We start from the raw sequence: 18,837 nt of genomic DNA on the forward strand, positions 1-18,837 counted from the left end.
TATTACTTACTTAGAAAAAAAACTACCTAGAAAAAGAAAAATCATTATAAATTAGAGGTTACAACTTTGAATAACACATAAATGTGGGAATTTCTATTTCACACAGACCAACCATTACCTTCAAACGATGTACTATTGTTGTCAAACATTGTTTCACTTCTTAGCTGTTTAGTTTTTTATATAACCTTTTAGTGTTTTTCATTTCATTATTACTGTTATGCATTTCATTTTTCCATCGTCTTAATACTGTTTTTTATTTCATTGTTATAATTTTTTATTTATTTATTACCTTCAAATAAAGCTAGTTGATTTTTTGTTTATTTTATTACTTTCATTTCATTGTTTCTATTATGTTTAACATTGTTTTCATTTCCTTAATGCTTTGTATGCTTCATTATTTCTATTCACTCTTTCAATCTTTGTAATCTTATTATTTTTATTTTGTTTTGTTTCTATTATATTCTATTTTGTTTCCAAATGATTTTAGTTGTTGCCACAATAATCAAAGAAATAGAGTTTTTAGCTATGAAGATTGTGAGTTAGGTTGAGTAATTGAATAATAGATGCATTAGTGAATGCTTTCACATTAATTTATACGTAGTGTGTAACTTATTTGATTAACTATATTTAAATTTTGTAATTTTGACATAAATGTTTTTATCTTTTTCTATATAATGGTATTTATTTTTTTAATTTTTAACATTATTGCACACCCTACTCCTAGGGTCCTAAATTCGTCACTATGTGTGTAGTATGTCTAATTTTTAAACACTATTTTTCTTTTGCTAATTACTAAATAATTTATTTTTGATAATATTTATTACTATTTTTTAAGTAACATAAACTATGAACTATAAAGGTTAATATAATAATTATTATTTATAAAATTCAATGAAAATCATTAATATCATATATCTTATTCCCACTAATGATGCATCTAAAGATAATCCAAATTTAACCACACTTTTATATTTCTAACCGTCATACTTTGACACAGGCATTTTTGTTAGAAATTCAGTCTTCATAATTTATTTATTATTTGTTACTTTGTTAATAATATTAAGTAATTATGTTTTGTTTTATTTTCACTTTGTGTTTATTGAGGATACATACTTACTATTTATTTGTAAGTTCAAAAGCAACGAAAATAAAATTAAGTTAACTAATTTCACATAGAAATGAATATAAACAAATAAGTTCACTACATTGTATCTATTTTTACCTAGATTGTTGTTCTTTCAATTCAAGCATGGTGGAGAAGAAATTTTGGAAATTTTGATAGTGTTCTTTCCTTTCTTCATTTTCTTCACAAACTAGAGAGAAAAAGTTTGTAGGGGTTATGCATATTTTTTATTTCCCTTCTATTTTTTTGTGTTTCCTTTTATTTTCTTCTTGTTTTACGTAGAATCAAACATAATGTAAGTGCCTTTGGGGAAGGAAGAGAGAAAGCTTGAAAGGTCATATACTCATAATAAAAATATGTGGTTCAAGCCAAAAGGTTCTAGAATCACTAATTCGAAGATATAGATTACAACGATCCAAAAAATTGCAAGAAATTTGAAAAGTTTTCACACACTGCTAGGTCGTGTGGGAACACATGGTTATATTTCCCGATCCAAGGACAACATGTCTCGACAGTGTCCTAAGATACGACCCTGTCAGCCAAGGTCCTTTACTTCTTTAATGTAATGTATTGAGTATGTATATATATATGTCTCAACATTGTCCTAAGATACAACCCTCTTCTTTTAGTTGGACTTCAATTAAGGATACAACAACTTGATGCAATACTTCCTTGGCCCTTCTCGCCCTTTCTCTTATCATAGGTTCTCCTAAATCTTGGAGTTTTTGTCTTTATTCATGTCTATATCACTTAACAACATATTAAAACTGATTTGGTTTTGTGACATCAAAAGTGTATGCCTTTTTATAATTTGTCTTATTCCTTAGTCTCAAGGGTTTCAAGTCCTACCAAACATATGGAACCAAATATATATCTTTATCCTCCTTTGCTCAAAGTTACTTATGAATCAAAAATAATAATTTAACTATTCTAAAATAAAAAGTCATAAAATCAATCTAATGAAGAGAAAAACCTCATAAAAATGTTTTAATATGTACAATAAATTGATTATAATAAATAAAAAGAGTAGAGTGAATTATGGAGACGATAAACAAGTTATAGTTATGATTAGATTTGAAGTCTTTTAAGTTTTGACATTAGTTTTCTTATGTCAAGGTAATGTTTTGGTTATGATACTTAAGTTTTATCTAAGTAAGTTTTATTTTTTCCAACATTCATAGGCATAATAGAGTGATAATGCTTATTTTTATCTTTGCCTTATTTTTCGTTTAATAATATTTTTGACTTAGTCAATTTGGTCCTTCAATGATCGTGGTGCTTCCAACTTAGTTCTCCAAAGAAATTTATCACCGAGATTATTATTCAAATATTAAATTGCCACACAAACTTAGATATTCAAAGAAAAATATTATTATATTAATCATTCTAAGATAACATTTGTCACTAACTTAGTACTCGCGGGAATTTTGTCACCATACTTATTAGTAATTACTCTAGATTAAATTTGCTACAGTATTAGTCTTTGAAAGATTTAATTACTAAGTTAGTGATAATTAATATAGTCATAAATTTTATCCATGTCAATGTCTTATTACATGCTATTGATCTTTATTAGACATTAAGACTATGATCACAATTTTTCAAGAGAAAAAATGTATATACTAGAGTTTATACATTTTCATTTATTATTCTTTATTTATTTTTAGAGTGTAATATATATGCATTGACTGTGTAAAGATTTATACACAATCAATGCATCATCTATCATTAATCTATATTACTTTTAGTTAAGAGTCAATGGTGATTGAAAATAATGAATGATGGATGATGCAATAACAGTGTAAAAAACTTTTACACTATCGTGCATACATACTTTCCTCTTATGTTTAATCACAAGTGATTCTTCAAAAAAGTAATATAAATGTATGATAAATAATATATTGAGTATATATATATATATCTTTACAATGACAATATATAAATATTATATTCATTTTTAATACATTATAAATATATGATCAAGTTGATAAAATGCAAGTAATTTTCACTGTAAATATTTATTTTAGACCCTCATTTTTTTTACTTTACCAGTTTGGTCTCTTAAAAATTGAAAAATTTAAAATAGTCCATATAATTTTTAAATGACTGTAGTCAAATTAGTCTTTTAGTATGTTTTATAACACTTGATATAGACTAATTTGACTTAAAAAAGAACTAACTTAAGCATCATTTGAAATTTTTAGTGAACATTTTAGTTATTTCAATTCTCGAGGGGTCGAACTGATAAAGTTGAAAAAAATATGAGAGACTAAAATAAGTAATTACTCTAATTTTCTACATCTCAAATGTACATCAAAACCTAGCATGCAACTAACAAATATAAGAAATTGTACATTTTCCCCATTATTCACTCCATTATTTTATGTGACTGCCATTGGACTATTTTGGACAAAAAAAACACTCTCTCTCTTTGGATGTCATTCCTTTAATAATAAGTAAAGGTCAATCCATGAATACTGGTTCGTTCAATGGCAAGGTGTAGTAAATAATGGGGAAAAGAGAGGGTGAAGTATAGAAAAAGAAGGGAGCCAGGTCGGGTTTGTTTTTATGAGCAAAGTTCACGGGCTCTGTGTTTTTTTTTTTTTTTTTTGTACTAGTAAGGTATCAGTGCTGGATAAAAAATAAATCTATTTTAACTATCCTACCAAGAATGAGATTCCTATCCTTTTTATATTTATCGAGATTTAGTCGATCTTACAACACTAAACCAATGTTTATTTTTTGTATTTATTTATGTTGGGACGTAAGAAAAAAGGGAAAAGGAAGAGTGAGTAAGGATCTGGCAGAACCTCTGGTTTCGTAAGTCCCTTTGCCATAGTTGGCACTTGCAGCTATATATACACCTCCAATTCCCTTCATCTAAGCCTCTCCACTCACTCACCCTATTCTCTCTATTTCTTTCATTTTATTTTCTTCAGACCAAACAGAATTAGAGAAGAAAGAACCCATTTATTTTCCTTGTTTGGAACATTGGATCTTTGAAACATCAAATATGTCAAAGAATGTTGGAATTCTCGCTATTGATATCTATTTCCCTCCCACCTGCATTCAGCAGGTAAGACTACTTCACCTTTTCTTCTTGTTTTTGGAAAATCTGAGGATTCACGTTTCTGTTTATTAGTTTGACTTAGCGTCCGAGGTCTCGGGTTCAAATTCTGGATAATAAAGAAAATACTATTAATCGCCGTCGGATAGTAAAAAGACGGCCCAGTGTACGAGGTCCCATCATGGGAAGGTAGTATAGGAAACAAAAAAAGGGGAGTCAGGGGCAATTTGTTTTGTTTTTGTTATTATTTATGTTGTCTGAAAAGTTGTTTTAGCTAAATGCATAAAAGCTATTATAAGTTGATAGTTTAGCAGTGACAAGGGCTTTGAAGATTTGTGATGTGATCTACCTTTATTCCCGGAAAATTCTTCACTATTGAAACTAAGCCATACCCAAGTTTTCTTAAGGAAAATCATGAGATCCCCTTTTGTGTGTGTTTGGATTAAGTATCATTAGCTTAGTTTGTGTTCAAATCAGCTTATACTATGGAATGGAAAAAATGATTATTTCACAAAATTTAAATGTTACCAAACATGCAAGGGAGCTTTATTATTTCGTAGGATGTTTGGCATCCACATAAACTGCATCTAGATTGTGACTTGTACGGTTCGTACATTTTCAGAGAGGAGGAAATAGAAGGCATTGGAATGTATTCTTCTGGATTACCTGGAGCAATATATTCGTTGCCATTGTTTTATTATCTGTCTGATGCGAATCAAAGTCGCTTCAATCTTTTCCCTTGTTTTAAATATTGTTTTCGATGTATTTTTCTCATCACGCTTACATACAGGAATCACTGGAGGCTCATGATGGTGCCAGTAAAGGGAAATACACTATTGGACTTGGACAAGATTGCATGGCGTTTTGTTCTGAAGTAGAAGATGTCATCTCAATGAGGTATCTACTTTGGATTTAATACTCTATGCTATAATATTCCGACAGTCGTGGATACCGTTATGTTTGGTCTGTCACTGCATGTAGTATTGTAGTTATTATTTATGCTTCCTAGATATGTATTATAAATTGTTACAGTCGGTTACAAGTTAGTTAGATTTTTGTCGTTTATATGCTTTGGTTTTGCTCTCATTGTAACAACATATCTCATTTCAATCTATAAATGATTTCAGATTTCTCTCCTTTTTTGCTTTTCCCTTTACGCTATGCCATGTTCTCCAACATATGTTGCTTAAGATATCATAACTAAAGTTTTAAATGTCATGATGTTTAGTTTTTTTTTAATCTTCTGGAGTCTTTTTATTCTTGATGTAGTTTTTCATTCTAAATAGCTTTGTATAACACTAGAGATACCCTACATATGCCAGGTTTATTTTTATTACTTTTTTTTCTTGTTTTAATGTGTTTAATGTTCCATTGAACGTTGACCTGAAGATTTATCTTCAATATCAATGCCAATAATATTCAAGTTTAATTCTTATGCACTGTTACTGTAAAGTGTTTTAAACGGTCAGTACATCACCCATCATTCACATATATTACTTTTATTTAAGAGTTAATGATGACTAACACATGAATAGTAGACGATGCACTGATAGTGTAAGAAACTCTTACACTATTAGTGCATAATATTAAACTTATGATATTTCCTAGTCTCGTCTCCTGAAGAGTGAAGACTAACTCTCGGATCTTCAGTTTGACAGTGGTTACTTCCCTTCTTGAGAAGTATGGAATTGATCCAAAACAAATTGGTCGCCTGGAAGTAGGCAGTGAGACTGTGATAGACAAAAGCAAATCCATCAAGACATTTCTGATGCAGATCTTTGAGGTATCCTTTTAGTGTCAAACTGCATGAATAAATGATTCTTTGTTAAATTAAACTGACTTTCTTCATTCTGTGATGTTAGTTTAGAACCAAAGCTGACATGAACACGCAATAGTAATTACATATATGGAATAGTTAAACGTAAGTTGCCAGTATTTAATGATGGCTTGGAAGCTCTTTGAAACCAGTCCTTGGTATAATCAAACAGAGAACACAGCTATAATGGCTCATAACTAGCTAAGCTATTTTGATCTTAATTCTATACCCAGATGGCCAGATCAGATAATACTAGCCTTTTTCATCGCAATGTTATTAGGTAGTGTTCATCAGTTCATCTTATCATCTATATTTGATATCATAAGTATCTGCATATCATATTAATAAAATTGGGTTGATTCTGATATTATTTGTATGAAACAAGCAGAAATATGGAAATACTGATATCGAAGGTGTTGATTCAACTAATGCATGCTATGGAGGAACTGCTGCTTTGTTCAATTGTGTCAATTGGGTGGAGAGCAGCTCATGGGATGGGCGCTATGGACTTGTTGTCTGCACTGACAGTGCTGTAAGATCATTTTCCATATTCATATTGTCTTTGGTGTTTAGGCTACATTAATTAATAGTGAATATGTTTGGTGTCCCCTTTTTAAATTTGTCATTATGATAATATGAACTCAAGCATGTGTAATTGATATGTTCCTTTCTCAGGTCTATGCCGAAGGACCTGCTCGGCCTACTGGTGGAGCTGCTGCTATTGCCATGCTAATTGGTCCTGATGCTCCCATTGCTTTTGAAAGCAAACTGAGGGGAAGTCATATGGCTCATGCTTATGATTTTTACAAGCCAAATCTTGCCAGCGAATATCCAGTAAGCTTTTCAGCCTTTCTTCATTTCTGTGTCGGAACTTTTAATTTTTGACTAACTTCCAATTTTCCCCATTAATGTGATGATTAAAGCAATCTTTGAAAATATCTTTTAGTGTTATAATATGCTAGGGATGGTATTTGATTTTGTTCATCTTTTAATGTTGAGTTTGACTCATAATCCACTGATAGCATTTTAGGTTCTCAACCGAAGTAAATCCACATAACATTTTGTGTTATAGGTTGTTGATGGGAAGCTATCTCAAACTTGTTACCTTATGGCTGTTGATACTTGCTATAAACATTTAAGTGACAAGTAAGCTTCTACTATTTATATAGTTACTTCCGAAATTTGGTTTATAAATATTAACCAAGTTCCCTACCATATTGCTTTATGCAGATATGAGAAACTTGAGGGAAAGCCATTTACTCTTATTGATGCTGAATACTTTGTATTTCACTCTCCTTATAACAAGGTAGTTTAGGCTATAAGGATCTCATTGAATATTCTAACTTCTTATGACACTCGATAATGCTTTATGTGACATGTTCTCTCTATCTTTCTGTGTCTCATTGATGATTATGTCCACCATAATTGATTTCAATTGTACTTTCCGTTGCTGCAGCTTGTACAGAAAAGTTTTGCTCGTTTAGTGTTCAATGATTACTTGAAGGATCCCAGGTCTCTTCATTTTTCCATCCTCTGGAAACTTATTTAATTTTAATTGTTACACATGTTTAAAAATTGATTATAATTGTGCCCCCAAAAAATCATTACGATTGCAGCTCTGCTGATGAGATTGCCAAAGAAAAGCTCGGACCTTTCGCAACTTTATCCAGTGATGAGAGCTACCAAAGCCGGGATCTAGAAAAGGTATAGTTTGGGAAGAAAAAACAATAGTCTCTTGTTTAGTTTAGATACTCATTTCTTTTCAACTTTTCTGCTTAACTTTTAGATCGGAGATTAGTGGTGTGATTTAAGTAATTTGCATTTTGTGATTCTAGTAAAAATGGTCAATTTGAAACTTATGCTGATGGTGTGAAGTATGCTTGATTTACAGGCATCCCAGGAAGTTGCAAAAACTCTATATGATGCAAAGGTGCAACCAACTACTTTGGTACCTAAACAAGTCGGCAACATGTATACCGCGTCTCTCTATGCAGCATTTATTTCACTTATTCACAACAAGTATAGCACATTGGTAAATGTTCTAGCCACTACCTATGTCAAATATAAGCTTCCTCATAACAAAGGTTCATGCTTTCTGATAAAGATCTACATTTTACAATTTGCAGGATGGTAAGAGGGTGATACTATTCTCTTATGGTAGCGGCTTAACTGCTACAATGTTTTCTTTGCAATTACATGATGGTCAAGGACCATTTAGCTTGTCAAATATTGCTAAAGTGATGGATGTTGCTGGAAAATTGAAGTCAAGGCATGAGGTATTGATATTTACAAGTTTCAAATATGCTAAGATTACACTGGTTCTGTCCAATTTGAACATACCTGCATGCACCAGCAACATAAGAATACATCTTTTTCAGCCATTAAGAATGAAGGAAACATGCATTTTGTTTTTATTAATATTTGGCTGACAAATTTTTAAGTGGACTGAGATGCTATTGGTTTTTGTAATGTTGCTTTCCTTTTTCTCCTAACAATCAAGCCTAAGTACTACTAGGTGGGGTCAACTATTTGAATTGAACGATGCCATAATGCTCTATCATAAATCATGTTCATTGATAAAACATTGATCTAATATTTCTAATAAATCCTACTGTTTTTCTTGGACTTTCTTTTCGTCTAGAAATCGGACTAACCTCCATTTAATGGAAGCAAATCTTCTTTCCCAAAAAGTGTGTCACTCCATGCATCACTTGTTGCGATTGGTCAGAAAAATACTTAACTATTAAACTTTTAACTTAAATATATTTTTTCAACCAGTCACAGCACATTTGATATATTCTCCTTATAGGGACTTCTAACGATCTTCTCTACACATGACCAAACCACCTAGACATGATTCAACCATCTTTTCTATAATAGAAGATATGCTAACTTTGTTTCTAATGCATTCTTTTTTAATTCTATCTTGTCTAGTGTGTCTACTCATCCAACACAATATTCTCATTTCTGATACATGAAGTTTTTTCTCTTGTTAATATTTTATCACCCAATATTCAGTCTTATGTGGGTTTTATAGTTATGCATTAAAACCCCCAAGCTTGAGTGACACCTTTCTATCACATACGACATATGAAACACTCCGCCATTACATCCATCCACTTGAATATTATGGTCTACATCTCCGTTAATTTCTCTACCGTGTTATATCATTGACCTAAGATACTTAAATTTAATGGTGTCTTGTATGATATTGTCTCCAAGTCTTACCTCTACAATAGAGTTTGTTAGTCTCTTGCTAAAGTTATATTTCATATACTTTATCTTCCTTTGACTTATAAGTCATATGCTTCTAAAGTTTGTCTCCACATTTTTAGTTTCTCATTTAATTCCTCTATTGAGCTCTAACTAGACAATATCAGATGCAAAAAGCATACTTAATGACACCAATTCTTGGATATATTCAATAAGTACATCCATACTAATGTAAATAAATAGGGACTCAATGTCTCTAAACCCAATATGAAAATCTTATGAGATCTTATGTTTTGTTCTCGCACTGGTCTTGTCCCCATCATACATATTCTTGATTGCTCGGATATAGACAATTCAATCACTTTTCTCTTCTAGAGCTTTCCACAATTCCTTTCTAAACACCTTATTAAACGCGTTCTCCAAATCAATTATCCCCTCACATTGCTTCATAATATAGCTCATCATCTTAACCCCCGAATAATTTGCAAAATTTTGTATATCACCCTTGTTATAAATAGGGATTAAAATACTTCTCCACTTGTCTGGCATCTTTTAAACTTCATGGTTTCATTATACAACTTTATGAGCCAACTAATGCTCTGCTCTCCTAGAAAGCAATGTATATTTTTTATCCTTGTCTTTCATGTTTAGCTTATCAAAAACCAAGGAAGCATGCCCATCATTGAAAAACTTCTGGAAATAGTTCTTCTATCTTTCCTTAATATCTTTGTCATTCACCAAGACTTTTCCATCTTTATTTTAATGTATTCCACTTGGTCCAAGTCTCTTATCTTTCTTTGCATGCCGTTTGTATGCATGTAGACAATTCGTTCTCCTCACTTAATACCTAGCAATTTGTATAATACATCATAATGATAACATAGAATATTTTTGTCTCTTTAAATGCGGTCAATTTATGCCTGAAGATTAATAAATCACTGTAAAAAGTTAAAGTATAGTCCTACTACTGTTGTAATGTTCAACTGAGTAGACTTTTGATGAGTACTATCTTCTTGTGCAGTTTCCTCCAGAGAAATTTGTTGAAATCATGAAGCTAATGGAACACAGATATGGTGCCAAAGAGTTTGTAACAAGCAAGGATACTAGCCTTTTATCTCCAGGCACATACTATCTCACTGAAGTTGACTCCAAGTATAGGAGATTCTATGAAAAGAAAATCAGTGAAAGCAATTTGACTCAAACAGAAAAAGGTGTTGTTGCCAATGGACACTGATTTTAAACATGGAAGTCAACTTTAATTTGCACTCAGAAGGGTATATTTGTTGTTTTGTTTGGGTTAGTTTGTTAAGGCTAGCAAAATGAACTCCTTAATGGAGATGCATGTTCAAATATTTGAAGGTGCAGTTACTCTAAGTCTGTAATTCTTCTATTTTCCTGCAATTATGCTTTTGATTTTTTTGTAACACTGTAGTGTGAAAGACTGAAACTTATTAACTTGAGTGAATAGTACACTCATTACATAAAACAGTCTCTGCTGTGAGCAAAGTCAGGTTTAGATAATTTAGTGTGGCTGAAATTTCAATACAAAACAAGGGTGGATATATTTTAGTTGAACCATTTTAGAGGCAAATTCCTATTGACTTTAGAGACCATTTTAATAAATAAATAAAATATATACATTGTGTAGTTATTTACTAGTGAAATATCTTAAATGATATGATAGCTTATAATTGAACATTTGTATAATATTTGAGTACAATATTTAAAAAATTTCAGTGTATATATTTTTTTGTCATAATATTTATAATGATATAAGTATACATTTTTTATCATAATATTTATATTGATATAAATTCTGATTCTTAACTCACATCCAATAATTGAATATTTGTATCTGAGAAGATATCCTAGGAAGGCCATGGACAAGTATTACATTCTAAAAAGTATGCATGAAAATGATATTCCAGTTCTTAATGTCCACTGATTTATTTTCGCCAAAAGAGGGTTCCTAAACTCAATGAGATCGTAGTCAGAACTATTCAAAAGAAATATGGTGCTAGCAGAATCACTCAATAATCAGGATACGGAACAACTAGTCCAAGTAATTTTCAAACCATGCAAAATTCCCAATCAACCCCAAAGCTCACTGGTGTAAGAAGTATAAATGTGTTTTTTAACCTAGTAACTGCATTATGATTTGTATGTATATTGTCAGGAGCAAATCTTGTATCAAAAAAAAACGTGTCACTCCATATGTTAATCTTTGTGATTGGTTAGAAAACTAATTGATTATTAAAATTTTAACTTTAATATATATTTTTAAATCAAACACAATCAATAACAATACATACTTTTTAGGACAACAAATGTGTTTACAATATAAAATCGTTGTCACTAACTTATCTGATGCTTTACCAACATTTGCATATAAGATATAAATTTTTACACTCCGGTTTCTACAGTTCTCAGTAGAGGTGTCAAAATGGGCTACCTAAACTGGTTCGGGTTAAATCGGGTTTGGCTAAAATGCTTAGATATAATTTATGCATATCAAATTATAGCCAAACCCATCCTAAGCGGATTGTGGGTTGTGGCAGGTCAGCCCGCATAAACACAAGACATTAGATCTATAACTTTTTTAATACATTTATTATGCTCAATGCAACCAAACTTATAGATCTAATGCCTTGTGTTTGAGTTAAGACGTGATATCAAGTTCACGTATATGATTTTTAACATAACTCTTTTATTAAATCCTAATTTCTATTAGATGCTCACTCCTTAACAAAATATAATTTTTAACTTCACTTTAATATATACATCTTTGGACACTATCAATAATATTGTCTTTTTGTATGCTCTTTATCAACACTTTTATTGTGAACTATTATTAAATTTGGTTGTGTGAAGTTCTTTATAGTAAACAATTATGTTGTCTTTTAGTTTTGTTGTAAACATTATTTTCTTTATTATGTTTTTGTTGTAGAAACTAAATCTAATTAAATATACAATTAAGAAATGAAATTTGAAATTTGTATGGTTTAATGTCTTCTCATTTGATTTGATACATTATTTTATTACTAACTTAAAAAGATATTTCACAAAATAGAAAAAAATAATATAATGCTTAACTTTATAACATTATTGTAATTTAAAAATATTTATGCTTAGACATTACTCTACTTTTTATGCAAAGTTCATAACACAATATTTATTATCAATTGTTTATTATAAGTTGTTTTGTAAATTTTCACCTTATGTAACGCCCCAAAAGTTTCTCCAACAACATTGCCTAAGAATGGGTAAATTGTTTTTGGTAATATTATAATATAAAATTATTTTCTTTATATTTGATTCATTTTTGGGACATCACGTTAAGTAACCAAAATTACGAAAAAGACAACAATGGTTACCTAATGGTAACAAAAAACAATTCTGCATATCGTAAAATAATTCTTCATTGAAATAACGAAAAATGTTGTACAAAAAACAAGGCGGAATAAAATCTTTGTCTAAACTGAAAACATACAAAATAAGTTGAGCCATTTAGCACATCAAAAGTATCCTACACACATACCCGTCTCAAAAGCAAAATAGAAATGAAAATGGCTACTAGTGACTAGCTCCGGTGTTTGCGGGTGCGCTAGGGCACTCGCTTGGGTCCTTCTCCGTTTCAAAATTGGAAGAGAGGTCTACCACTTCAATGGAGTCCTCTATACAGACTAACTCCACACAGTCCCCCTCTTCGGCTTCCAGCTCCTCCTCTTCAGCCTCCATCTCCTCTTCTAGGTCATTTGACGCACCCTACGACCTACTTTCCGCTCCCGCATCTGCCTAAAGATTGGGCATCGTCTGTTGAGAAGCTCTCCTCCATGGTTGGGAATTGAGCATGTCGTACCAACTTGTCTCCTAGTAGATGGTCCTGTAGTAGTGGGTCTGTGAGGTACCACAGACTGAATGGATGGTGTAGCAGATGCTAGTCTCCGAGCAGGTAAAGTGAAAGAAGCCTCCAAGTCTGCATGATGTGAGGGGAAACACATTGTAGAGCCATCACAAACCATCTCTAGCTCTAAGGCACAAGGGCATGTGTAGGTGTATCGGTGTTTGTCACTGCTCATGTCCCCCTGGGACATCGAGAATCGGTAGCTCCAAATCCTTACGGTACGGTCCATCTGAACGAGAATGCGAACCGAAGACAAGAAGAAAGAAAAGGGAGTAAGACATGTAATGAATATTATTCATTGACGGCGTGGAATTACACAGAATATCACATCTAGATAGACACACATAATATACACAATATATTCCATACACATAAATGCAAATGATGAATGATATTATATCTCAAACTATGAGAGTCATTATCCATGAACTCAATGTATGAATGCTATGTTTATTTCATCCATCCTTACACCAATATCCTCTCAATAAACTATTCGAAAATAACCGAGAGTACATGTCCCATAATAAGCCAATTTGAACGCACCAAAAACATTCATCGCAAGGATATATGATCGATATGTTCCGAAGAACTGTCTATTTCAGAACGATGTTGTATCAAACACTTTCTGGGCATCCCTCTCATTGATCCTGATTGCAAAGAGGGGTTGTCAGAGATCGTCTAATTTGCACTGTGAGAGCTGTCCAATCCAACAGAATACCTCATCCAGGAATACAAGAGACTCATCTCACCTAGACTCACCCTCAAGACTTTTCTAACGAATCACCGCCATCACCGTCCTTCCCAAAAATTCCATTTAACTTTTATAGTCTTGTAGATTACCTAGAATTGGTCAAACTCAATAGTAAGTGAGTTAATAATGAATTATACTAAGAATATTATTGTTACCCATATCCTCATATTATTCATTTTCATAGCCAGTTTGTCATGCTAGCTACATGATCATGAATAAGCCATGACCAATCAATGTTTTTCACATACATCTACATCTGGTGTTAGAACACCCTATGAATACATTCGAATGGACTTAATGGAGAACATTGGATAAAGAAGGAGAGGGGGGACAAGAATTTTGAGCTATCCCTTTGAGATTCTCTTGTGTGTCTCCTTAGTGCTTTTTTCTATGTTTCTGTGTGTTTATTATCTTTTTTTGTGCTGTTTTGGTGTGTTCAACTAATGACCGAGAGAGTTTATTTATAGTTGGATTTGGGAGCCTTACTGATAAGCACTAACCCATAAATCTGATAACCAGTCTCTCTTATCTATAATTTGTTACCAACTTTTCTGTTATTATTTTATTTAATTTTTAGAGATAATCACAAATAATTATCTAACAACCCTATAGAAACTTCATTATTTTATTAATTTTTGAAATTTATTAATTAAAAAAGGTGTAACATAATGTTAATCACATTTATCCAAGGTTTATCTAGTCTTTTTTTTATATAAAAAAATAAACGGATAAGTATTAATTGTTCCCTCTTAAATTTATACTCAAAACATGGTAGCATCTATTTAGTTGTTTTTTATTTTCAAAATTATTTAACAAATATTTTTCTAAAACAATTTTGGCCTTTTTAGGCTTAACAAAATTAGGTGTTCACAGTTGTTCATGTTTACTTGTTGCTTACTAGATAGTGAGCAAACTAAGGTTAGAGAGATATCACAGTTAGTAACAAGTAAAGAAATGAACACTAATTTTGTCAAGTTTGGGAGAACTTACATACTCAAACTTTGGATGCCTCAAAGGGAAGTTGAAACAAAAACATACTAGCGACTCCAAACCAGTTGTGTAACCGATTTTCAACTAAAAATCGAGGTGCGACAGATTAGAACCGCGATTATAAAATTGTCTCGTGTATCTCGCAAATGAGATTAGCGGCTTATGGTCAATATGGTCCCTAGCTCTTTAAAATCCTTACCATAATAGCTTTAGTAATGAAAATATTACTTTAAAGAAGGAACTTAATGATGGGTAATACTAATTTGTTAATTTTTGTTCTCATAAATATAAAAGTGCTCATAATAATTAATGGTCATTATAGTTATCCGTGCTACATTGAATATGATATTCTTTAGGCACATGACTTAGCGCCTTTAATTATCAATCATCATTGAAAATATTCTTTTAATTAATTATCTTGGATAAAATCAAGCTCTCAAAATGCTAAGGTTAAAGGAAATGGTCCTCAACTCCAGTCTTATCATCCTATTCTATTTGAGAAGAAAAGTCATTTGCGGTTATAATATTGCATTTTCTTTCTCTTAATGTGGGCAGTACAATATGGGTGGAGATCACATGTTCCTAACGGTGCCCTACTCATGTCCCAAGTCAATTAGAGTGCTTCATTTTATTACTTTTTGCTTTTAAATTTTTTATTTTATCCACGTGTTGATATATGATTAGTTTGAGAGAGAGTGAGACACCGTTGGGACAGGTGATCCTCATCCGTACAATGTAGGGCAATGTTGACTCTTTTTGCTTACCTTGGAAAAAATTATTTGGGTAACTTGTAGAATTCTAGGGTTAAAGGAAGTGGTTCTCAAATCAACTTATCTTCCTATTCTATTTGAGCAAAAAAGTGGTATGTAATTGTAATATTGTCACTTCTTTCTCTCAATGCGGGTAATGTGGTATAAATAAATGTTGATTCTTCCTACTTACCTTGGAAATTAATATTAATATCTTATTTTTTTTTATTAACTATTTTCATTGTAGATCAACCTTTCAAAAATCTAAGATTAATGGATGCGATTCTCGACTCCAGTCTTATCTTTCTATTCTATTTGAGCAGAAAAGTGATATGCGGTTATAATACTTCCTATCATTTCTCTTAATATGGATAATACGGTTTAGACAAATGTTTACTCTTCTTCCTTATATTAGACATAAATATTACTACCTTAGAACTAGCAGCTTATATTCAAAAATAAAAACTAATTAAAATCAATCAATTAAAAATTTTCTACGCAGAAAGAACTACATAGTCTTGATTTCCTTATTGCATCTAAGGATACATAGGATCAAGACAAACTCTTATTAGACAAAAAATAGAAAATACATATTTTGTTTCAAAAATTAATTATTTGATTTAATAAGCTTTTGGGTATACTAAAATCCATTTGATTATCGAGGATACCATTTAATATTGGGTGGAAGGGGTGCTAATAGTTTCCTTAATCTGTAATCGACTCCAAAATTCAGGAATCTAGTTTAAAGACCAATCTTTCCAATACTTGGGCATAAGAGAGGTTTTCTACGTTTTGACCACAAAAACATGATGGTGACTCCACTAAGTCGGAAAAACGTGAGAAGTGATTTGTGAGCTACGTCAAACAAGCCAACAAGGGAAGCAAGGAAGTATTGTTTTCAACCCATGGATTAGGAGTGAGTACATTTAAGGAAAGAAAGGTTTGTAGATCAAAGGAAATCGAAGTTGCAACCGAAAGGTGATGACCATTTACAAGTGATGGAGAAAATCAATGACAATTTCTACTAGATAGACCTACCTGATGAGTATAATGTGTGTTTCACTTTCACTATTGTTGCCTTAACTCTCTTTGATACGATGGATGACCATTCAGAATTAAGGACAAATCCTTCACAAGAAAGCGGGCTGATTTGGACATGGACAAAGACAAACAACACCAACAATTCTAAGTCTTACGATATATGACAAGAGTAGGGACAAGAAGGGCCAAGGAAACATTACGACAAGTTATGGCATCACTAATTGAAGCCTAATGGGAGGAAGAGGACTTGGAGCTAAGGATAGTGCAGTGCATTGGAATAATGAATGAATTTTATTGTGGAGGCCATGTCCGAGATAATGGTCAGCTCCTGTTTGTCTCTTGATCATGACACTCATTTGTGTATTAGGTTGACCTTTTGTATTTCTTGCAATTTCCTGTAATTTATCATTGTCAATAAGTGATTCTAGATCCTTCTATTATATTCATACATTTTAGTCTATTTGTATGGCCAACTTTCACTTTTCCTCTTCATTGGCATAAAGACACTTAGTGGAGACAAAGCATTTAAGGCTTCTTAGAATTTGCACTTTCATTAATGGAGTTGTCTTTTTGTATAGACCAGATGTATTTATATGGACTTCTATTTTTTGAATCAATATTACTTCAATCTTTTGTTTAATGCATATTGTGAAGAGTGTTCTTCATGATTCTTAGTTGATCCGAAATCACATTCCAACTCCTTATCTTTCTCCATTCCATATTAAACCTTACCTATGGCTTACAGTGCAACATCCCTCTTTTTATCTCTATTCTTATATAGTTATAAGGATAGGTATAAATATTTATATATGGTTATTATTTTCTTAAGTAATAGAGAAGCTAAATATATAAATCTTTATGTCTTTAACAAGGGTTACTTAAGTAAGAAGTTAGCATATTTGAGTAATACGTAATATTAAGAGTAGAATTAGTCTAAGAATGTAAATTATGGAATTTCGTTAGGAAACATCATAATGGTTTGAATCATTTCTGCATGTAAGATCAACAATTATCAACCAAGAGACTCCATGCGGCTTGCCCGAATTGATGTGCGTAGAGGGGTCTCCTTATCTTTCTACAAGAAAATTCGTCCTATCTATTCATCATCTACCACATATTGTTCCTTATCCGACAAAATCCATGGACATTGCAAAGGAGTCATTTCCACTGAATCAGAGCCTCCACATAGACAATCTACTCTAGACTTCAACCTTTAGGATAAGGTCGGTCTCCATGGGTTGAGCATTGATAGGCGATCCAACCCATTAAGCCTTGTTGAAGGACCTATTGGACCTAATCTCAATAGGCTCAAAGTTGCTCTAATATGCATGAAGTTGCTCTAATATGCATGACAGACTATATCCCTATATAATTATTACTTATGTAATTTTTATTTCCTTTAAAAACGATTATCAATCAAGATGATGTGAAGTGTATGATCATCATCGTAATTAGGGTTTGCTTATTGTGTTTAAGACAATTTTTAGTGTTATTAATATTGTATTGGTATCAAATCGACCAGAGTACTAGTATGGTGGTATAACAGTACAACTGACGATTCACTAGTTAAACTACATACTGATTAAGTTATATATACATGTATATTATACTAACGTTAATGTCAAAAATTAATTAAGAAGACAACAACTACTTTTATTTATATCATTTGTTATAACCAAATGTGTCACTTGGTGATATATCATGTTTTAAAAGTATATACAAAGACAACGATTGTTTGTTTGATCCTTCATACAGACATTTTTATAAAAATTAAGTCATTTTCATTAAAAATTAACTTTAAGTGAAAACCAACCGGTATGACGATATTGTTCAATTGAAAATTGATCGACATGACCGATTTTGACCTGTTTTGATCTGTACGATTGCTTATTCGATATAATTGTTGTATCGTCTGGTTCATCGATGTCAATTGAACCGACCAATATAATATTTATGCTATTTCTAGAGTATGAAAAATATCTAGAATTTTGCTCTTTGCTTTTCTGATTATTATTTCCATTATTTTACATCCTTACTTTTTTGGTAGACATAACCTACAAGATTGATAAGGCTCAATGTATTAGAATATGTGAGGTTTTGTCCGTGTTATTTGATTAACACTGTAGTTAATTGATTAACTGCGTAAGAGTTAATCGATTAACACTGCAGTTAATCGATTAACA

The 18,837-nt window shown here is 31.7% G+C and overlaps 1 protein-coding gene across 1 annotated transcript; it reads left to right on the top strand.

Moving 5' to 3' along the window:
* Nucleotides 3,911-10,735, top strand: LOC109331316 (hydroxymethylglutaryl-CoA synthase-like). Its single transcript, XM_019565726.1, has 12 exons — nt 3,911-4,199; nt 4,981-5,087; nt 5,841-5,973; nt 6,395-6,538; nt 6,682-6,840; nt 7,079-7,152; nt 7,237-7,312; nt 7,463-7,518; nt 7,623-7,710; nt 7,898-8,038; nt 8,133-8,282; nt 10,241-10,735. Exons 1-12 carry the CDS (start codon nt 4,137-4,139, stop codon nt 10,451-10,453), a joined length of 1,404 nt encoding a protein of 467 aa, XP_019421271.1. The 5' UTR covers nt 3,911-4,136; the 3' UTR covers nt 10,454-10,735.

Source organism: Lupinus angustifolius, chromosome LG17 (genome assembly GCF_001865875.1).
Source record: "Lupinus angustifolius cultivar Tanjil chromosome LG17, LupAngTanjil_v1.0, whole genome shotgun sequence".
Classification (NCBI taxonomy): Eukaryota; Viridiplantae; Streptophyta; class Magnoliopsida; order Fabales; family Fabaceae; genus Lupinus; species Lupinus angustifolius.

Coding starts and splice junctions, on each gene's coding strand:
- LOC109331316 (XM_019565726.1), top strand. CDS start 4,137: ATGTCAAAGAATGTTGGAATTCTCGCTATTGATATCTATTTCCCTCCC. Junction 7,519..7,622: donor GATTACTTGAAGGATCCCAG/GTCTCTTCATTT, acceptor TTACGATTGCAG/CTCTGCTGATGAGATTGCCA. Junction 8,039..8,132: donor ACAACAAGTATAGCACATTG/GTAAATGTTCTA, acceptor TACAATTTGCAG/GATGGTAAGAGGGTGATACT.